Source organism: Abrus precatorius, unplaced genomic scaffold, assembly GCF_003935025.1.
Source record: "Abrus precatorius isolate BTA unplaced genomic scaffold, Abrus_2018 Scaffold9, whole genome shotgun sequence".
In the NCBI taxonomy this organism is placed as follows: Eukaryota; Viridiplantae; Streptophyta; class Magnoliopsida; order Fabales; family Fabaceae; genus Abrus; species Abrus precatorius.
Window position 1 is genome coordinate 2,266,438 of NW_020874439.1, and position 23,685 is coordinate 2,290,122.

The 23,685-nt window shown below is 33.6% G+C and overlaps 1 protein-coding gene across 1 annotated transcript in view; it reads left to right on the forward strand.

The window, feature by feature from the left end:
* LOC113849186 (elongation factor G-2, mitochondrial) overlaps positions 1-9,988 on the forward strand; it is a 35,940-nt gene extending 25,952 nt beyond the window's left edge. The window contains exons 15-20 of the mRNA XM_027478890.1: positions 8,034-8,159; positions 8,365-8,485; positions 8,616-8,716; positions 8,797-8,857; positions 9,475-9,528; positions 9,615-9,988. Of these exons, the coding sequence (XP_027334691.1) occupies positions 8,034-8,159; positions 8,365-8,485; positions 8,616-8,716; positions 8,797-8,857; positions 9,475-9,528; positions 9,615-9,719 (568 nt within the window). The 3' untranslated portion in view covers positions 9,720-9,988. The remainder of the gene's footprint in view (positions 1-8,033; positions 8,160-8,364; positions 8,486-8,615; positions 8,717-8,796; positions 8,858-9,474; positions 9,529-9,614) is intronic.
* The last annotated feature ends 13,697 nt before the right edge of the window (positions 9,989-23,685 follow it).

Genomic DNA, 23,685 nt, shown 5'->3' on the forward strand with positions numbered 1-23,685 from the left:
GCTTTCAATTGGTTTGGGCCTTATAATTTAATTCCTTTCTGTTTTAATACTTCCTTTTTTACTGGACTAAGAAGACATGCAATTCACTCTCCTCACTTGTGCCTCAAAAAGTCTTCTATGCACATTACCAAACCACTTTAGACAATTTTCAGTTAAGTAATATTCTCATTTCTTATAGGTGCTACACCCAAGGTAGTCAAAATTGAGATCCTACTTAGGATCGGAGGGAAAGGAAAACACGTAACTCGTAGGATCGTAGAGTGGATCGTAAGATCCTACGTAATGTATAAAACTATATTTAAACATACAAATGCATACAAAAAAGAAGATAAATGAGGAACCAATAGTCTTAAATTCATAAAAGACAATCACAACTCAAACATTAATGACAATAAATATATTCTCAAGTCAAATTACACATAAAACTCAATAGTACTAAAGTAAAAACAAACTAGTCAAAGTGTCCAACATTGGTATTTTTTACTCTAACAAATCATTCAAGTTTTGATCATAATAATCATCTTCTATTAGGTCTTCATTTTCTTCATCTCCAACTCCATCAAGATCATCATCAAAAGGAGGAATCTCTAAATCATCTAAATTTACAGGATCATCATCAACATCATTGGAATCATTTCCAACTTGACCCAAGTGTTCATTTGGATTCAAATCCAAGTCCAATAAGTCATCAACTTCTAAATCATCACCATTGGATGAACTTTCATTGGCCATAATCCATTCATCATCAGATGAAAGATCATCAAGATTAAACTCCATAGCTTTTCTGGATGTCTTTTTCTTGGCCAATTTTGAGTTAGCCATCACATAAACAACATCATTCATAGTTTATTGTTTCAAACGATTTCGTCTCTTTGTGTGGACCTAAAAAATATATAAATACAATTGATTATTTGCTAGTTTTTAATAGGTAAAGAAAAAGAATGTAATTTATCATAGTTTTAAAATCTTACCATCTCAAAAGCACTCCAATTACACTCACATCCAGAGGAGCTACATGTCAAGCTCAATATACGAATAGCAAATCTTTGAAGCTCTGGATGTCCATCTCCATAAGATTCCCACCATTGTGCTGGAGTTTTGATATTAGTTTTAAGTGCATTTAGGGCTGCCTTGCCACCAAAAAATTTCTTTTTTGCCTTGAAATCTTCAAGTTGAGCATCAATTTTAGTCATTTCTTCATCATTTTCTACCATCCTTTCTATACAATTATATAATCCACGTTTAACTTCAAAATCTACTTTAAAACCAGGACTGTAGTGTAAAAAAGGGTTGAGGTAATAAGCTGCAGCATGCAATGGCCTATGGAGTTGATTGTCCCATCTTTCATCAATGACATTCCATAGAGGGAGATAACTAATATATGAAAAAAATTAAATTAATTTTAAAAAAAAAATAACTAAAATTTTTAATTAAATTTAATAATTTATTTATCTTCTTTTACTCTCATTGAAGGCCTTTCCTATCTTCTCTTTAGCTCGGTCCATTTCCTTATAAAGGAATCCCATAGCTGGAATCTCATCCGAATCAACCAAACGAAGGACTTTGATTATAGGATATGCACCTCTTAAGCAAACAACAACACCTTTCCAAAAAGTTTTATCCATAATCACATCTTCAACAAACTTTCCGTCTGTTGATTTAGCAAACCGGCTAGTCTTCCATTGATCAGATGTGAACATTCTAACCAATGCTCCCTTATGCTCTTGAAGACATCCCAAAGTAAGATAAGACGTAGCAAAGCGAGTCATGGCTGGTCTCACCAAATCCCTTCCCTTTGTGAAGAATTGCAATAAAGAAATTAGGGAAGTCCTTGAATAAATATAAGTCGTAATTTTTTTCCCCTTTGAGATTGTCTCTTGATGAATAGGTAACTTCTTCTCCAGATCTTCCAATATCAAATCTATGCAGTGAGCAGCACATGGTGTCCAATACAATTTTTTCCTTTTCTCCATCAACAATTCACCCGCAGCCTTATAATTTGCTGAATTGTTAGTTACAATTTGAACCACGTTTTCTTCACCAACCTCCTCTACAATGTCATCCATCATTTTAAACAATTTATCAGCTGTTTTAGATATATGAGATGCATCAATTGAAGTCAAAAATACTGTACCCATAGGGCTATTAACTAAAAAATTCAATATAGTTATCCTTTTCTTGTCGGTCCAGCCATCCGTCATTATTGTGCATCCTGTTTTTCTCCATTCTTCTCTATGTACTTCAATAGCTTGCGTGGTCAAATTCACATGATGTTTCAAATACTTAACTCTGATTTCATGATAGGAAGGTGGCTTGAATCCAAGCCCATATTTTGTCACCGATTCTAACATCTTATGAAATTCTTCACTCCTTGCCACATTGAATGGTATGGCATTGTTGTAAAAAAAAGAAGCAATATCTTGACACACTTCCTCTCTCAAATTTTTTTTGAATATGTTATTGAGAGTGACTTGATTACTTACTCCTCTCTTCTTGAAAATGTTCTCACTGCCCTCAACTTCACCCCCTTTTCTTTTTTCACCAGAATCACTCCCACCATCACCTTCTCCAAGAAGTTCGTTGAGTTTGCTATTTGATTTCTTCATTAATTTCTCTTGTAAGGAGGACACAACGAGCCACATTTCTCTCCTCACTTCATCACTAACCGAAGAACAAGCACCCACATCTTTTTGTGTTCCAGCCAGATGATGTTTTAATCGGTAAACTCCACCAATTATTAATTTTCGACAATAGTTACACTGAATTTTTCGTGCATCTCCATCCACAGATGATCCATGTTGCCATGCCACATCACTCCTGTTTCCAGGAGCATTTTTTCGCAAAGAACCGGCCACAACTGCACCAACAGAGCAGCTCACTGAGCCAGTAGAAGTGTGACCAATGGTAGGACTTGCAACCACTCTCCTACTTTCTGGTTGCCCTCTTTGGATTGCAGGTATACTTTTTCCACGTGCAAACATCTTCAAACAGGACAAAGAATGGGGAAAACAGATTCGCTGTATTGGAGAAGAAGAGAAATGTGCGTCGTGAGTCTAAGGAAGAAGGGAAGTGTGCTGAAGAAGAGAGTGTGGGTCGGATGCTGAGGAAGAAACACTTTGCTGAGGAAGAAGAGAGTGTGGGTTGGGAACTAAGGAAGAAGACTTTGGGTTGCGGTCGGCGGTGCTGAGGAACTTTGGGTCGCGGTCGGCGGCGGTGTTGAGGAAGAAAACTTTGGGTCGTCGTCGCCTGTGTTGAGGAAGAAAACACTGTGTCGTGGAGAAAGGGGCAGCGAAAAGGGAAGAACAAAAAAAAAACCCTAACATCTAAGATTAAATAAGTCGGGTAAAAAAAAAAGGCCGGGTCAAATCGGGTAATCGGGTTTTTTAAAGAGTATGGGGCTCCACCAAACTCGTCCAGGATCGCACGCTTCCACGATTTCACGAGGAAGATCGTGCGATCCCAACAATCTTGAAAAATCGCGTCGCAAGGCAGGAACGGGATCGGAGGCGCTGCAAAAGCTCGTGAAATCGTCCGATCTTACGAGTAAAATCGCGATTTTGACTACGCTGGCTACACCAATATTCTCACGTATACTATCATTTCTTATCCTGACTTTTTTTTGTTCTGACTATTCATCTATCTTAACATTCTTATTTTTGGCACGCCTACTTTTCTCTCGTGTTGTTCCTTTAAGGTCATTCATTACTATATAAGATAGCTAGTCGTATTGTAGTAAGTAAAACTTTCCTTTCAATTTGATAGGTACTTTGCGGTCACAAATAACTCTTGATGGATGCCTTTCTCTACTTTAACCTATTTTATGAGTAACATCTTTATTAATTTTTCCATCATTTTGTATAATTAATTCCAAGTACCTAAACCTGGAAACTGATGGTATAATATCATCACCAATTTTACCTTCTAACGTATGTGCAAATCTTGTTTTTTGTTAAACTTACAATGCATATACTCTATCATCCTTCTACTCATTTGAAAACCTTTAAATTCTAAAGTTTTCCTTCATAACTCAAGTTTATCATTTATCTCTTTTTTCAAATCCTTAACTAACACTATGTCTTCTGCAAAGAGCATGCACTTAAGGATAATCTTTTGATGTCACTTGCACATCTAAGACTAGAGTAAAAAAGTGGAGCCTTGTTATAAACCTATATCCATTGGGAAGTCCTTAGATATGCCTTTAGAAATTCTCACACACATATTTACCCCCTCATAAATGTTTTGTATAGCCCAATGTTATCAATGGTGAATGGCAGCGAATGGCGGAAATCCAAAAAACTGCCATAAAGTTATGGTGGCCGCCACGGCGGGTTATGACGGATATAATAAAATATATAAAAAAAATACTATAGGTTACAGAAAATAATAGAAAATAATTAACTCAAAATATATGTAACATAACTTACAATTCAAAGTATAATTCAATACAAAATATACAATTATCAAATGTCAAATTAACAATAAAAACAAAAATTATCAATTTAGTCCTCTTCTTCAACTCCAACATAATCATCCTCTTTATCATCCACCAAGGTATATCCCTCCTCTTTTCCCTCAAATTGTGGAAGATTAAATTCTAATTCATCTTCTGTTTCTTTTGACATCTCTTCATCTACTAATTCATCATCATTATCTTCAAGAACCATTTTCTCTTTTTTTTTTTTGCTGTTGAACATGGATCTTGGAAACTTTTGCAGCTTTGCTAGTGATACCACTTGATGGACTCTTTCTTTTATTAGAATAATGCCTAGTATATGTTGTAGGCTCTCCAATTCCAGAAGCTTCATACATAGTTGCTTAATTTAAAGTGTTATCACCATAAAAAACTAAGTCATTTCCAGCATCCTAATCTAGAGCATCATCACCTATTTCTCCAACCAACCATTTATTACACTCATCGATGGCATTGAATGTAATTGGATCAATTACATCTTTAAGATTGTAACGTTCTTTGAGTTGTTGGTTGTATTTCACATAAACCAAGTCATGTAATTTTTTGTAATCAAACTTATTTCTCTTTTTTAAATGAATTTGCAATGTGAGTTTAATTATAAGAATATTAATTAGTTTCGTTCTAATTTCTAGAAGAAAGTAGTAGGCTCGAGAGATAAGAAATTACTTGCTAAAAAACACTTTAGTTGTGTTCACATCCAGATGCACTACATGTCAAGCTCAAAATTTTCATAGCTAGTTATTTCAAATGTGGAGCTGACTATCCATACATTCTCCACCATTGAGTTATAAAATGAAAGATAAATTCTAACTCTAAAGATGAAATATAACCTTAAAATTAAAATATTGAAGATTTTGATGAATTACTAGGAGCAATGTTTTTTTTTTTTTTGTGATTTTGCAAAGTCGAATCCAAAGAGACCACCACCGCTCTTATAAATTGGTAACTAAGTAATATGCTTTGTTGCACATCCCGACTTGGTATCAACCTCTTGATACAATCATACAACCCATTTGTAACTTCCAAATCAAATTCAATTTGAGGCTTGTCATAATAAGATTTCGAGTTTAAAATGTGACCAATTGCATGTAATGGACTGTGAAGCTGACAAGTCCATCTATTACCAATGATTGCAAACACATTTTTGTATATACTTTCATTATTTTTGAATGACTTCATAATAGTTTCTTTACTTTTCTCCATTGCTTCATAAATATACCCTATGACTGGTCTTTCTTTCCCTATTAACCAAACGTAACACCCGAACAAGAGGAGCTATGTTTTTCAAAGTATATATCACATTATTCCAAAATACAGGATTTAATAGAATTTTTGTTGCTTGCGTCCTTTTAGCTTCATTTGATAACTTGTTTTTACACTATTCATCAGAAGTAAACATTTTTCTAAGATTTTTTTTTTCTTGAAGCCTTTTCAATGATAGAAAAGAAGTTACAAATTGAGTAACTGCATGTTTCGCCAATTCCCTCTTGTTTGTAAAAATTCTCAACAAACTCAAGGTACTTGAATGATTGTAGATAAAGCCAACAACAAATATTCTCCTTTGAATTGTCGTCTTTATCAAGGGAAGCTTTCCAATATCTTCAAGCATAAGATCTATGCAATAAGCTGCACAAAGAGTCCAATAAAGATGTGTTTTCGCTTCCAACATCTTACCAGCCAAAACATAATTGCTTCCATTATTCGTTATCACTTGCACAACTTTATCTTCTCCAATCTCTTTAACAAGAGCATCACGCATCTCAAATAATTTTTCACCGGTCTTCACAAAATTAGATCCATCAATGGACCTCACAAACATAGTCCCAGTAGGAGAGTTAACCAAAAAATTAATCAAGCATCTTTGTTTTCGATCGGTCCATGTATCTGACATGATGGAACAACTATGTTTGCTCCATTGCTCCTTATGATCTTTCATGAGAGAATCATTATATTCTAACTCATTCTTTAGAAGTGAAACTCAAATATCATGATAACTTGGAGCTGGTAAATTTGGACCGAAAGCAACAACAGCTGTAAGCATTTCTTGAAAACTCTTCATTTTAATGAGGTTAAAGGAAAGACCAGCTTGATACCAAAATCGAGCTATGTATTGATGGACCCTTGCTTTGGCTTCTTTGTCACAAACTTCTCTTATATTTGCTTATCTCAATTTTAACTTTTTCCTTTTTTCAATTGCATTTTATGGCTTTCTGCAAAACAAATCCATTGGCCCTTTCTGATTACCCATGGCAATACTATGTGTTTGGGTATCCTCCTCATTCTTACTTTCATCATAGCTTATATTTTCAAAGCTTCTCACATTTGGCATCTCAAAGTTGTTTTGACTCTATCCTTTTGATATGCCTCAATCTCTTTTCTAACTTCTTCAGGACATTTGGGGCAAGCTTTCATGTTACCTTTCTTTCTAATCAAATGTTGTTTCACTCTAGTGATTCTAGCACTCCTAACTTTCCTACAAAAGTTACATACAATGTTGTTTGTATCATCCTCTTTCAACGAATGAGCGTATTTCCATCCCGGGTCAGATCGTTTAGAAGCTCTTGATATGAAGATTTTTGTTGAGCCATGTTAAGAGAAGCTGAAATAAAGATAATGGGCTTTTTTGAGGATAAATGAGAAAAAACATACATGTGGACGAAGGAAAAATTGAAACATGGAAAGAGTAAAATAGAAATGAAGAAATGAAAGAAAAAACTGCGAGAGAGGGAAATACAAAAAAAGATTGCTATCGAAATAAAAGGGTTGTCGGAGATGGAGGTTTAGGTTGCCGAAAATGGAGGTTCAGGTTGCCGTAGATAGAGGAGATGTCGCGCTGGTGAACAGAACAAAACAGAGCAGGTCAGAGAAGAGAAAGATCTAAGATAAGGGCAGATCTACGTCGGAGAAGACAAATTGGAGAAGAGAAATCGAAAAAGATGATGGTAGAGAGAGGTCCGAGACAAATAGAGATGGGAGACGAGCAGAGAAAAGAGAGATGAGAGATGAGGGAGAAGGGTTTGAGTGACGGAGAAGAGAGACTTACCTTAGTTTATGTGCGGGTCAGCCTTGGATTGGGTCGAATTTGGGCCCAAATAACGAAAATCTGCCATTTTTCACAAATTTCTGCCATGGCCGCCGTTACGCGGTAACGGCTGCAATGGCGCCGCCACGCAAAACGGCCATTTAACGGAGGCGGTGTAACGGCGGGGTTGAAAGCTGCCACTGCAAGCTGCCATGGCGCCGCCATTTCCGCCATTTGACAATACTGGTATAGCCCAAATATATGTTGCATAGACCCTTTTTTTTTTTTTTTTCCTAAAGCTTTTGATAACATTTCTCTTGGTACTTGATCATATGCTTTTTCCAAGTAAATAAAAATCATATCTAAGTCTTTTTCTTTGTTGCAACCCGTTTCCATCCTCTTTCGTAAAAGATGTGTGTATATGTTATCATGTGTGATTTGTTTTTAATCACTCATTTTGGTAGAAGCTAATTGTGGTTCCACTTCTCTAACCCCCCTTCTATTTATAGATGACATATATTATATTCAATATGTTTGCAGGTATATTGAACCACTACCTGCTGGGTCAGCAACTAAGTTTGAATTTGAAAACATGCTGGTTGGTCAAGCTATTCCATCAAATTTTATCCCTGCAATTGAGAAGGGTTTCAAGGAAGCTGCCAACTCGTGAGTTAAAAATTAATCATTGCCTAGTTCTGCTTTCTAAATTCCAACTTCAAAGTTCATTTTTGTTATTCTTCATGTAGTGTGTTGTACACTATCAATAATGTAACAATCTAGATTTTTTTGGATTATACAATCTGGGCATGCAAGTATGATAATTTGATTAAACTTGTATATATCACAAACTCTGTTGTGCTCTTCCGTACAGTGGTGCCCTAATTGGACATCCAGTTGAAAATCTCCGAGTTGTCTTGACAGATGGTGCTGCACATGCTGTTGATTCCAGTGAACTTGCATTTAAATTGGCTTCTATCTATGCTTTTAGACAGGTCCTTCTCATTTGTTATCTATATTTCATAAGTAACGTGGCACATATTCTTTCAGTAGTCATCTATTGATTCCTTAAATAATAATGATGGCCTAATTTTTGATAATTTGTCGTGCTATCTTTTGTAACAGTGTTATGCAGCCTCCAGACCTGTTATATTAGAACCTGTAATGCTTGTTGAGCTGAAAGTACCAACAGAATTTCAGGGAGCTGTTGCTGGTGACATCAACAAGTGAGAATTCTTAATTTTTTTATCTGGATATTGTGGTAAATTTCAGAATTTTCTTATGTATTTTTATTACTCATGAAAAGGAGAAAAGGAGTGATTGTTGGCAATGATCAAGAAGGAGATGATTCTGTCATTACTGCTCACGTAAGTACCTAATATTACGATTGGAGTATGGTTTGAAACAAGAATATAGTGACATTGGTTCCCTTATTTTTTTAATTTACATAAGTCATTCAGCCTGAACTAATTCTTATATTGTTTGGAAGGCACGAATATCAGTTGTTTCCATAAATGAGGATGCTTGCATGTTTTGGAGGCATCCAGAATCACGTCAAGACCTTCAAGTGATTGCTTCCGGAAAATACAGCTTTGGTTCTTGATGTGATGATGGATGATCCTGGATGTGGAAGCTAAATATGACGACTACTGCTAGTAGTATTTAGGATGAAGCCCCCATACCCATAGCATTTTGGTTTTTGATGTGGAACTGAAACATTATACAATTGTTTGTTGCTAGCTCAGTAAACTACAATTGTGAGCATTCTCTTGCAGGGTTGGCAATATGGGGCTTATAATCGTGAAACTTACGGGTAGTAGAAAAATATTATGTTGGAAGTTAGGAAATTTCCTATACAATGATTTTTACCTTTGTGTATTTCGGTTTATCATGTTCATTTTAAATGTTAATGTAGTTCGTGAACTTACAGCCATAACTTTCCATTTGTCCTTGCTAATTAGGTTGCTGTTATTAATTATTTCAGGTCCCTCTTAACAATATGTTTGGATACTCTACTGCTCTTCGCTCAATGACACAGGTGAATGCCAGTCACCCAAGAATATTTTATTTTTTAATAACTTATATTTGTTTCTTAATTTTCTGTTGTCTCTTCAATAACTGCAGGGAAAAGGTGAATTCACAATGGAATACAAGGAGCATTCACCTGTTTCTCATGATGTACAGATGCAACTGATAAACACATACAAGGGCAACAAGGCAGCTGAATAATCAGGTTTTGTCGAAGTACAATGCCCTAAAATTTGTTCCAATCATTTATCTAGAAAGGAAAAAAGTTATGACGATAATATAGGATATAGGTTTGATTCATTTTATAGCATCAACCAATTTTGGAAAGTAAATAAAAGTTTCTGTAACTGTGATAATATGGTGTACGAAAAATTTATTTTAGATATGGTAGTTGCAGGTTTATATCTGACATCTCTATGTAAGTTTCACGTGCTCGTGTGTTTGTTAATGAGAATGTCTCTAAGATTGATTCAAATCTGTTCGATAAGTAACTAAGTTTATTACAATACTTTCGATTCCTAGATTTTTGTACTTGAATTACTATTTAATTTAATCTAAAGTGCTGGCTTGTAAAGACCCATAAGCTCGGGGATCTGTCCGTCAGGTTTGAAAGCTTGAAGGAATCAAGTTTGGCTACTTCAGGCAGTAGGTTTTTTTATTTGGCGAAGCGTAGGTTTTCCCTTTATAGACGAAAAGATAAAAGGAAATGGAGAAGGAATTCTTATGCACTACCTTGCATTACTGTCTGCAGATTTAATTCTGGAATCTATAAAATAAATTTTGGAAATTAAGTTTGGAAACTAATTTATAAATCATTGCTTTATAATTTAAACTTCAGAAGTGATTTATAAATCATTTTCAAAATTTAATTTGAGAGTGAAAACAGCTTAGATGCGCATAAAATTAACTGAGGGGACTGCAAAATGAATTTTCTAGTTGTGGACTGTCATATAATCTCACGTGGCATGTTGTCAGGCTGTTATGTGCCCCATTTAATTCATCATTTTCTACTTTCTAGTCTTCACATCCTTATATCAATTTGGATTTAGATTCTCCCTCGTGGTGGTGCAAATGTTCAAACAATCATTTTTATTTTTACTTAAACTACGATAAAATAGACTTATTTATGTAAAATTGCATAAAACAATTATGTAGAGAGGGAGAGTTGAGTATAGAAGGAGTGAGATGGGGAGTGGGTTGGGTATTGGGGGAGGGGGTTAGGTATGGAAGAAAGGAAGATTATGGAGGGGGAGTTGAATATGGGGTAAGAGGAAGAGGTGGTGGGTGTAAGGGAAGAAAGAGGGCAAGAGAGGTAGTGTGTGGAATTCGTTTAAGTGATTTTTGGTAATTTTTGTTGTTGTTTTATACATTTTCTCTTAAATAAGTTTATTTTTATTTAAATAAAAATAGAATTAAATGTTCATTTCGTGTTAATGATAGAAACTGAATCTATATTAATTTCATAATTACTTATTCCATCTCTTCATTAATATTTTTAAATTGGATTCACCATTGAATTAATGCAAATATTAGTTAATGATTACTCTAGTTAAACAAAGGTTATATATATAAAAGGAAGAATGAGAAATGTAAGATGAATATGTATTTTGATTACAACGAAACATATAATTATAATGAGAATCATTAATAAATGATATACAGTTAAATAATTACTATAATTATAAAGATACTAATTTTATTATTTACAATATTATTATAATTACATAATTGTAACACTCTTTATTAAATTAGAGCATATAAATTATATACTCTAAATTTATCATATATATATATATAGATAACTGATTTGAAGATCTCTTAAATACTTAATATAGATATCTAGTAGTTGATCATGAGAATTTACGAAACTAGTATTAAAAATTGACAATTTATTACTATATGTTTAATCTTCTCTTGAAAAATAAGATTTGATATAATATATAATATGAGTAAACTTTCACTTTAGTCCTTTAAATAAGTAGCATCGTTCGAATCAATCCCTTAAATTTTGAATTTAAATTTTTAGTTTTTAGAATTAACAATCGTTAATCACATTAGTCTTTATTGTTAAAAGATATTAAAATTAAGTAACGGAGTGATGACATAACAATTCATTCTTGATACAAAACAATGTCATTTTATAATATTTTTAAAATTTATTTTTATTCCTAATTTTAACATTTTTAGGCAATAAGCTCTCTCATTGTCATTCTGCTCTGTCTTCTTCCATGGTGTTTTCTTCCTTCTTTCGACAATGGTGTAATGACATTTACGCTGTAAAAGTCCTTCGTCTTAGAGTTTTTTCAGTTTCATTATCAGATTCAAGTCTCAAAATTTGTGAGTGGAAAATCAATTGTGATCGATTAAGTGAAAGTCTTAAATCTGTCACTTTAAGACTTCTTGATTCCCTTGATGTCCTAAAAGCTGCCACTTGTGAAATCCTTATATCCTCTTACAATGATTCCTTTGTAGTTTAGAACATCTTTGAGGCTAATAAGGAAGAGATTGTCACAGTTTTCTTCACACATGCTATCGAAAATGTTTGTTTCATCATTCCTACATTTGGCAGTCCATTGTAGTGGTGGCTGGATGAAGGAAGAAGACGCCGTGGAAAAAGGTGAAAAAATAGAAGATAATGAGAGACTATATTGCTTGAAAATATTAAATTGGAATAAAAATGAACTATTTTTGAAAAATTTTAAAACAATGTCATTTTGTGTCAAGAATAGACTTTCATGTGTCATTTAACGTGACAAATTATCAATTTTGTTATCCAATTTTAATGTTTCTTAATGGTAAGGACTAATGTGATTGACGATTGTTAAATTCAAAGACTAAAATTTTAAATTTCAAAATTTGACGACTGACTTTAGTTAAGTTGCATATTTTAGGGATTAAAGTAGGAGTTTACCCTATGTAAAACTACTTGATTATCACAAATAAGTGTTGTCAAGAGATTTCACATTGAAAACTTTAATTTTTCTTACCAGACAACTTTCCCTTCTCGTTTTCTCTCTATTCTGCAACCTTATACTCTCAAAGCAAAACCTTCTTGAAACCCAACTTCTTTCCGTTCTAAGTGTGAACATTTGTTTCATACAGATCTAGGTGAGTTTTCAGAGCTTAGTTTTGCAACTTCACTCCTTATTCCTTGATTTCTCTTCTCAAGGGTTTTTCTATTTTGCAATAATAAGGAGATTTGAGTTTTTTGGGTGTTGTTTCTCTTTTTGGGACTCACGAGGATTGTGATCTAAGAAAACCTAGTTCCAAGTAAAGGGAGCTTACCCTAGATGACCTTTATTATCCACTTGGATGTCATGATATTTGAAATATAAATCTTGTTTTAGCTAAGAACGAGTTGATGTATGGAAGAACCTTAGGGTAGAACACAAAACATGTGTGATGGGTCTGTTAATGGTATAAACTGTTCGTGTCTGAGGCAAGTGTTTGAAATGTTGTGTCATAATATGTTGAAATGCTTAATATATACTATAAAATTTTTATGTCGAGACTAGTTGATAAGTGTTGTGGTTCCACACTAGTTGTGGAAAGTAAGAAAATGCTGTAAATCGCTCTATTTTACTAAGAAAGTATATATATATATATATATATATATATATATATATATATATATATATATATATATATATATATATATATATAGCTGTGCCACATTATGCTAACTTGCATAATTTCAGAGTCAAGTTACATGTTTAGGTGGTTAGATAGGTAACGATAGGAAAACGTTGAGCTATGCTACGTCTGGATCTAGATATCGGAATGAGTCACCCCAAAACCAAAAAATTTTAGATTCCTTTTGGATTATTTGAGCTGTGAAATTAGTTGGAACTAAAGTGTTGCATTAGATAGGCTGGGAATGGGCATAATTACTACATTACTTTGCTGAGTATTTTGATGTATTAATGCATATATTTATAATTACATTGTATTAATATATGACTATGGCTATTTGTTGTGTAAGCTTACCCTTGCATTTTGTCTATATTGGTGTGTGTGTTGGGATGACCATACGGTGGTACGTGAGTAGGCGTGACAGGTGGTGCGTCCATTTCCCATGCTGGAGGGTCTGGTTGAGGAGTGATCGGAGTCTAACATTTTTGGAATCTATAGCTTTATTTTTTGTTTCTAGGTATTAGTTGAGTCTAGATTATTCAGCTACCGATTTGTCCATGGAATGTAATTTTGATTATAATTTTTATTTTGAGCTCTGTATCGAGTAACTTTTATGTAAATACTGTTAAAGAACAATTATATATGTATATATTCAAAATTTTATGATGATGCCCTTGAGACCCTATTATGTTATTGAAATGTTGAGTTTTTATTTTTTGTTGAAGGTCCTGAATTAAGTCTCAATTTTTTTTTTAAAATGTAAAAATTTTATACAGATTTTGACTGGATAGTATGTCACATCATTCCCAAAAAAGGGTTGTGACAACACTTAAAATGAGAATGCGATTTGTCTAGTTTGTGAGAGCAAGCACAATCACTACTTTGAAAGACTATGGCAAAAAAGTCTAGCAAATTATTTTGCTTAAAAAGATTGAATTTTGGTGCAGAAGCTTGAGCTGAGACCTTGAAGTTGATATTTAAGTGAAGAAAGTTGATGAATTGGGCTTAAAAGATCAAGAATCAAGTGTTATGTCTTGGGCGTAGCCACTTTGGGTGCATAGAGTTAACATTTTGAAGAAAAAAATCCATGAAGAGCAAGTGAGTAGCAACTCTAAATGGTTAGAGTGAACACTTCAGTAGCAAAAATTTTAATGACCTTGCGCATGTTCACTCCAAACATCCAGAGTGATAACGCCCAAGGCTAATTTGCTCAAGATGCGCGTTAATACTTTAAGTGCTAAGAGTGTCTACGCGCAGTTGCGCATTAACACTCTAAGTATTCCTTCTTTTATTATAGTGACCGAGTAGTACCTGTCTTATCCAGTACACTTTTTTATATTAAATTAGTCTATATTTAAACATCATGGTATTATTTAATATATTATTCATTCTAATATTTTAAAAATAATTTTAATCCTTAATGCTAGTTACAAGGCAGGTGTGATTCAATTTACAATTTGTATAAAAATGGTTTAAAAATATTTAAAATTGTTTTTAAAAATTTTTTTGTATTTTTTTCAAAAAGACTAGTGTATATAAAAGTGTGTTAATAATTTAAAGATTACATTAATTACAGGGTAGTTATAACTTTTACATATAATTGATACGATATCATGGGATAATTGTTTTGCACAATCTTATCCTAAAAGTTATAGTGTGTTGCATCAAATTCTAAATAAGATAAAAGTTTATTAAACTTTTTATCCTCAATCTTATCTTATTCATTAAATGGATTTTATTTAATTTTTTAAAATCAAAATAAATTTTTAATCTTAATTTTATTGAGAGTTTTGAAAGAAAAAATAATAGTCTCTTAAAACACGTTTTGCAAACATGTCAGCAAAAGGTGATTGAATTAATTAGTTAGGTAGGTATTATTAAGTAATTAAATTATTCGTTTTTGTGAATCAAGAGTATCATTAACAAATAAACAAGGACTAATATTTCGGAATATAAATTATTGGAAGTGGATTTGATTTCTCTGAATAACACCTTTTCAAAAACAATTAATTAATAATTAATCTCTAATCATTATACCTAAAGTAGACATAAAAATGCATGCACCTTCTCGATTGAGTTGGGAAATAATAGGGAGAAAATCATTGGTCTAAAAGAATATGATGGTGGGACGTGGGGCCCATTACTGGATAGAAGTTTGGAAATTTGACCATATCATGAGCATCAAAGTATGTTAGAAACCTTTTACGAATGTGAGGTACACATGGCTATGTGCTCACATAATTGGGGGCCAACCAAAAAAAGAAGGGACAAGTTGACGAGGTCTGCAAAAGGAAGCCATATGTATATAAGAGTCAGATCAATCCACCACAAAATTCAAATGATGAACTAAGTTCAAGGCCTGAGTTACTTTCACCAGTTTGGTTAGACAATTGGGAGGACCCTCCCTTTTATAAGGACCCCATCTTGACTCAGCTTGATGGAACATCTTATGCTTTGTCTCATCTTTTTTGCTACTTTCTAGAGTATTTGTGCTGTCTCCTTATTCTTTTTCTCTCTTTCTCTTTAGGTTTCTGCTAAGAAAAGATTGGTGGGATATTTGTGGCTCATCTCAACTCTTGTTTTTCCCTATCGCTTGCCTTCTTCTTTCCTTGATTTTTATGCATTCTATCTTTTTCTTTTTCACTTGTCTTCTTTCGCTTTCAAAGCATCTTTGTGGAACTCCCATCATATTAACATCACCGTTAGATTTCAAACATGTATCTCATGGCCCTTCCCCACCAAATTTTGAAGGAATCATTTCCACCGAATATGAGAAATCGTAGTAATTTTAATTAAAATGCTAACTTAGGCAGTTAAAGCTTTACCATATGACTTCATTCCAATGATATGAAAACCAACCGTGGCAAGGGATCTGGTATGTATTATAATTTTATCAACAGAAATAGTTATTATACGAAGCCTACCATTACCAACATCTTTTACTTCTCCTTTAAGATTTATCTTATTAATCCTTTCTTCTTCATTCTACTCCTTAAACCTTTGCACTTTTCTTCTGCTAAAAATAAATTTAGAAGCCTCCAAGACGTGGCAACATAGAATGACTTGCATGATAATTTTATGTCACTAGATGCTCTTTGCATGATAATTTTGAGAGAAAAAAAAGAAGATAAATCAAAATATTCTTGAAAAAATACAATTAAAAATTTGAGATTTTTTAATTAATTATTACAGACCAACAAAAATAAATATAGTGACATAATAAAAAATTAATTCATCATCTGTGACATCTATCCAATGTTATTTAATTTTAACATTTTTCATTCATTGTTTTAGCATATTTCAAAAAATTATATTTATAATCAAATATTATAATTAATTATAAAAAGTAAATTTTATTTTTAATTGTGTTAACTAAAAAATAAATTTAAAACGATTTATATAGTTGAATTATATAAAAGAATCAATTTGAAGTAAAATTACAATATATATATATATATATATAAGAGAAAGATCTTTTCATAGACTACCAATATAAGTTTAAAAACTCTTACACTTAATTTGAACTTTTTATTTAACTTACATCTAATGGTAAATGAAGTAATAAATTATAATTTATTAGATGTAAGTTAAATGAAATGCTTAAATTGAATATAAAATTTGTTAGACTTAAATTAGTATAAGAAGATTCTGTTCTATATATTATGTATAATAATTAATTTTATATTTACAATAATTAACTATTAACAAATAATAAAAAAACTAATAATTTTTAATCATGAATTTTAAAATTTGTCTTATCTAAAATAAAATATTTTATAAAAATATATTTATAAATTATAAATTAATTTTTTAAAAATAAAAAATAAAAATAAATAAATTATTTATACATTTTAAATAATAAACTAAAATAATTCAATTCAAAACACACTAACTGTAAATACGCAGAGTCTTGAACTTGGACAAAATTCGAGTTGCATTGTATCGAGAATTCATTTGATGATTAAAATACGATTCCAACTTACCCACTCCTACAGATATACATATGGACATGGGCCTGCGGACCAAATGTTATCTCTGTAAGACGTATGAGCTATCGCATACATCGTTCAATAATCTTTTTGTACTGTTTATAATATGCCTTTATGATTATTTCCTTTCAATTATTTTTTTTCCATTAATTTTGAACAATTAAATAATTAACTCTTCGGACCTTTATCCAATAACATGTATTTTTATAATAAATAATAAACTTAAATATATTTTCTTTTCTTTACATTTCAGCAAATTTTTTATTTTAGTTCTTTTAAATGGTTTTTTTTTAATTTAGCCCTTACTTTTTTAACAATTTTTTGTTTTTTGTATAGTCAAATAAAAAACTAACATGTAATAGTATTTTAATAAATCCGATTTGTTCCTACTAGAGAAACACTAGTCTTCAAGTCTCTGCTTAGATAGGGTGACATCCTTCCGTATTTTGTTGACGTTACTTGATGTGGGGAGGGTACTTGCAAAAGGTACTCCGATAGTGAAGTCAGGATTCGATTCTGAGCAATAAATGCTATTTTATATTGAAAAGTCTACACTTTACCTGTACTTCCTACCTTCTTTTTATAGGCATTGTTATGAGCTAATGGACTTGCTGAGTTAGCCTTGGTTTTGGCTCCTTAATTAAAGTAGATAATATCTGATTATTACCCTCAATTAGATTAATTACCTTTTAATCTAAAAAAGGGTATTTGGCTATATTAGACCGAAGGGATACTCGATTACCTTTTCCTAGAGGTAAGAGCGAATAGTGCCCTATCTAGTACACTACTTCCCCAAGCTTGAAGAGGTACGAGGTGAGAGCTTAGTAATGAATTTACCCATAGCACTTTGACGGAGGAGGTATTCGGTTGTAATGAAGAAGTAAGTAGGCCAAAGGGGGTGTTAGGCGCCGTTCATCCAAGGATGAGGCTGAAGGGGTGTGTTAGGTGCCATGCATCCAAGGATGAGGCCGAAGGGGGTGTTAGGCGCCTTGTATCCAAGGATGAGGCTGAAGGGGTGTGTTAGGCGCCTTAAATCCAAGGATGAGGCCAAAGGGGGGTGTTAGGCGCCATGCATCCAAGGATGAGGCCGAAGGGGTGTGTTAGGTGCCATGCATCCAAGGATGAGGCCGAAGGGGGTGTTAGGCGCCATGCATCCAAGGATGAAATAGACAAGTTTACTTGTGTATGAATGGTAACTTTTAAAATAACGTTTAAAAATGAACAAGTTAAAAATGATTAGTATCCATGATACTTGTAATTTTTTTTAACGACTTGAACCGAATACGTTACACAACAGCAATCATTCCTTATTTAGACAATAGCTGAGTGAGGCATGTGTCAGCGAACATTCGAACAGAATGGGTACTCGTAAATGTAAATTTTACCTTAACCGAGAGGGGTTGATAGGAGAAAATAATCAAACTTTTAATCAAGCGAGGTACTTGGAAATATAGATACTAACCGAGATAGGTTATCTAGAAAAAGTCATTAAATCTTATTTGAGCAAGATATCCGAGAGATATTAATTCAACCTTAGCCGAGTGAGGACCCGAGAGGGAATATTGATTCAACCTTAGTCGAGTGAGGTATTCTAGAAGAAATATTTAATTCAACCTTGGCCAAGTGTGGTTGGGAGGGAATATTTAATTCAACCTTAGCCGAATGTGGTACTTGGGAGGAAATATTTAATTCAACCTTAGCTGAGGGAGGTACTCGGGAGGGAATATTTAGTTCAACCTTAGCCGAGTGTGGTACTTGGGAGGAAATATTTAATTCAACCTTAGCCGAGTGAGGTACTCGGGAGGGAACCTCTTGACCGAATCTGTAACCTTCATTAGCAGATTCATTTTTTGTGGTTTCCCTGATCAAACTAGAAGTTACCAAGGAACCGTGCAAAACACTGAATAGGGAGCCGCCGAATACACCAGCTACACCTAACATGTGAAATAGATGCATAAGAATATTATGCTCAGCCTGAAATACAATCATAAAATTGAAAGTACCAGTGAGGTACCTGGGAGGGAATATTTAATTCAACCTTAGCCGAGTGTGGTACTCAGGAGGGAATTTTGATTCAACCTTAGCCGAGTGAGGTACCCGGGAGGGAATATTTAATTCAAGTTTAGCCGAGTGTGGTACTTGAGAGAGAATATTTAATTCAAACTTAGCCAAGTGAGGTACTCGGGAGGGAATTTTGATTCAACCTTAGCCAAGTGAGGTACCCGGGAGGGAATAATAAGAGATTGTTGACTTATTTTGATTCAATCTTAGCCGAGTGAGGTACCCGGGAGGAAATAATAAGAGACTATTGACTTGTAAAGAAAGCTTTGTCATTTTATTGATGATATGTCTCGTTAAAGACCTTATCTGGAAACCTCTTTTCACGTTCTAAAAAGAGGACAAACCCGAGTGAGGAAAGAGTACACTAAATTTACTAAGTACAATTTCTAGCCCGATTGGGAGTGTTTGTGCGCTTCGGTATTGTCAATATCTCTGTTGCTAAAGCTTGCTTGAGTACCTTGGATCGGCTGGTGTTTAACGTTGTGTAACTTACAAACCTAGGTCTCCTCAGGAGACGTTTAGTTCCGATCTTTTGATCCTTGTTTCCGTGTTTGTTTCTTGCGTGTTCGTTCCCTTCAGATTCTCTTCAACTGGGCACTTGCTCCATCTGGGCCTGGTTGTGGAACTCGGTCAGTTCTTCCATTTGCATGTACTTGGTTGCTCGACAACGTAGTTCATCTAGGTCGACAAGGGTTTTTTGCAGATATTGTTGACAAACAGCCCTGGCCTAAGGGTTGTTGTGAGATGGTGCATCGCAACTGCCGGATCCAAGTTGTGGATAGAGAGGGCCATTTGCCCGAAACGTTCCATAAACGACCTGAGTGTTTCCTTCTCCTGGCGAATATTAACCAAAGCCAACGAGGTCAGTCGATGAGGATGACTAGTGGCAAACTGTAAATTGAATCGTCTGGTGAGGGTTGCAAACAAATCAATGGATGAAAGGGGTAGCCTGGTGAACAAACTGAGGGCCGATCCTCGGAGTGAAGTAGGAAATATCCTGCACCATAAGGCATCATTTTCTGTATACAGACCGACATGAGTTGTGAAGATATCCAGATGTTCTCCAAGGTATGATGTTCCATCATACTTTTCTATTGTTAGGCCTCTCCACTTGTCTAGTAACTTGGCATCCAAGATATGGTGAGCAAACGAGCTTCGACTTACTACATCATCTCGGTCAGTTTGGGTTCCAAGTTGCTGAACCACCCTTGGCTTCTCTTGTAACGTCGAGGACTCCCCTTGCTCTTGGGCGAGGGGTGTAGTTTGAGAAGGTATGTGGGTTATTATCTCTTCCCTTAAGTTGGCATTTTCCCTTCTCAAAACCAAAAGCTCAAGAGCGTCTTTCTCCCTTTCCTTTTTCATTTCCATCATCTCTGCTTTGAGTTAACTCAACACTGCAAAGAGGCTTTCATCGCTACCTCCCTCCATTAGAACTTCAAGGATCAGCTGATTAGGTGTAGTATCCTCCTGCTGCTAAGAGGTTTCGCCTTGTTGAGCCTGTCCGTCTTGCTGGCTTCTTGTAAGTACCATGATTACTCTTAAAAAATGAGATAAATCGTGCTCCACAGTAGGCGCCAAAATGTTCCTACTAAGGAAACACTAGTCTTCAAGTCTCTGCTTGGATAGGGTGACGTTCTTCTGTATCTTACTGACGTTATTTGACGTGGGGAGGATACCTGCAAAAGGTACTCCGATGCTGAAGTCATGATTCGGTTCTAAGTAGTAAATGCTATTTTATATTGAAAAGTTCACACTTTACTTGTACTTCCTAACTTCCTTTTATAGGCATTGTTATGGGCTAATGGGCTTGCTGAGTCAGCCTTGATTTTTGTCCCTTAATTAAAGTAGATAATATTCTGATTATTACCCTTAATTAGATTAATTACCTTTTAATCTGACAAAGGGTATTCGGCTATATTAGATCGAAGGGATACTCGGTTACTTTTTCTTAGATGTAAGACCGAATAATGCCCTATTCAGTACACTAGGACACTATCCTGTACAAGATTAATATTAAAATTAAAAACAAAATTTATAAAAAAAATAAGAATTAAAATAAAAAAATCATTTGAAAGGACTAAAATAAAAAATTTACAAAAATGTGTCGATAAAAAGTATATTTAAGTTTAAATAATAACTAATTTTTAAAAAATATAGAAAAATAGAAATTTATTTTTAAATACAATAATTATTAATTTTTTATATTTTTATTTATTATAACATTTGTGTTATAAAATAGATATATTTATATATTTAATATGTGAGTCTCCTATTTAACTATTTATTAGTAGTTTTTATTTTTATATGATGTTTAAATATAATATACTCCACAATATAAATTTTGAAAAAAAAATTACAGAACGTAAAAACTCAAGATAACAACTTTTAATGTAGGTGCAGAAGTTAAAAGATGAAATAGTTAAAATTTATAAAAAAATATTTAAAGTACTAAAAATTGCTATTAAGTTTTTTTTAAAAATTATATATATATATATGTAAATTTATGACAAATAATTATTCTTTATTAATCTTATTAAGTTACTTAATTCTTTTTATAAAAAGAGACTTGAAGAGAATTGTATAACATTTTTATTTCAATATATATATATATATATATATATATATATGTGTGTGTGTTTTAAAAGTGTTAGTATTGTTTGAGTAATTTTTATTTAATTTCTTAATAAAAAACATTTTACCAAAAAAATGCCTAATTTATGTATTCAAACTCCTATCCCAAAACTTATATAGACACAATAATTTGTTCGCAACCGAATATATGTGCGTACGCAAATTCTAATACATAAACTTGGACATCGTCTCTCTTTTATATACAACACTGTCATTGAATGAAAATTCATATTCTCTGTATAAATCATAAAGTCTCAATAAAAAAATTAAAAATTGCTCTATAATAAAAAAAAGCTCTTTTTATAGTATTAAAAATTTCAGGGGACGAATAAAATACTAAGAAAAGGTAATCAAATTCAAAAAGCATCTATAAATAAGGTAGGTTTGAAATTACCATATGTCAAATGTACAAATAAAACACTCTAAATCTTCGCATAATTTTATAAACAAAGTTTACAAAATGCTAATTAAAATGCATAACGGTCCATGAGGGATAAAAAAGGTATGAAGTTTTAAAATAAATTTTAATATAACAAAAATCAATCATGAGTCATGCTTACGTTATCCTAGTTAAATCGAAAGTGTCTGTTACTATTTTTGTTGTTCCCTTGCTATTTTGTTATTTTTTTTTATGACTCGAAGGGGCTAAAAGTCCAAAACAGAAAATAGGATGAGACTAACTACCTTTAACAAAACTAGTACCCTATCTGTCTGCTAACAAAGGTAAACTAATGCAAACAGGGACAGACTTAAAAAAACTGAAATTATAACGCATTTCATGCCCAAATTTAGACATAGCATCAACAACGAAGTTTTGCTTCCCGGAGGACATGGACACACAAAAACTCTCCGCGTTGCATCAGACACTTAATAGCGTTGACTATCGAATAACAGGGGTGAGATGAATAGCAACCAAAGTTCACAAATCTGACTACACAAGAGGAGTCTGCTTCAATAATAACTCTGTTAAAGTCATGATCCAGTGCAATCTTCACACCATGATAGATTCCCCACAGTTCAGCATTTGTAATTGAGCAGGAACCCACTTTATATGAAAAGACACTAATGAAATCGCCATTTCCATCTCTTAACACACCTTCACACGTAGCTTGGTTCGTTTTTTTGACGAATGATTCGTCAGTGTTGACTTTAATCCAATCCGTAGAAGGATAGCTCCACTTAATGCTTCTACCCTCATAGGAATATTGTTGTTGCAGAATCGATGAAGATGGCTGAATTGCATGAACTATTTCCCTGTATTTCGCCCAAACGGTCTAAGCAATGTCCTGGATAATCAAAGACTTCCCTTTGAAAATAAGAAGGTTCCTGCGTAACCAAAGAATTTCCAGAACACAGCCAAATAATATAGTTCAGTCAGTAATTGAGTTAACAACATAGTTAGAAGCTAAGTTGTCCTCAATCCAGTCGTGCAAATTAGTTCCATAGAAAGCACTCCAATTTGATGCTGTAACAAAAAGCCTCCAGACCTTCTTCACGTAGGGACAATCTCGAAACAAATGGAGCATTGTTTCTTCACCATTGCATAGGGACAATCTCGAAACACATGGAGCATTGTTTCTTCACCATTGCTGCATAGAGGACAGGTTCCATCTTGAACCAAAGATCTTTACCTTCTATTCTCATTTGTTAGTAGCGCATTGTTGAGGATCTTCTAAAGCAGAATTTTGATCCTTTGTGGTCCTGGCCAAGCCCAAACTTTCTTAAAAATCACCTGCTCTTCATTTCCTTCTTGGCCATCTGTACAAGTATAAGCGGAGGAGATGGAAAACCAGCCATCATTTGTTAGATTCCAGCCAATGCAATCTTCCTCACCTGCAATAGAAGGAGGCATA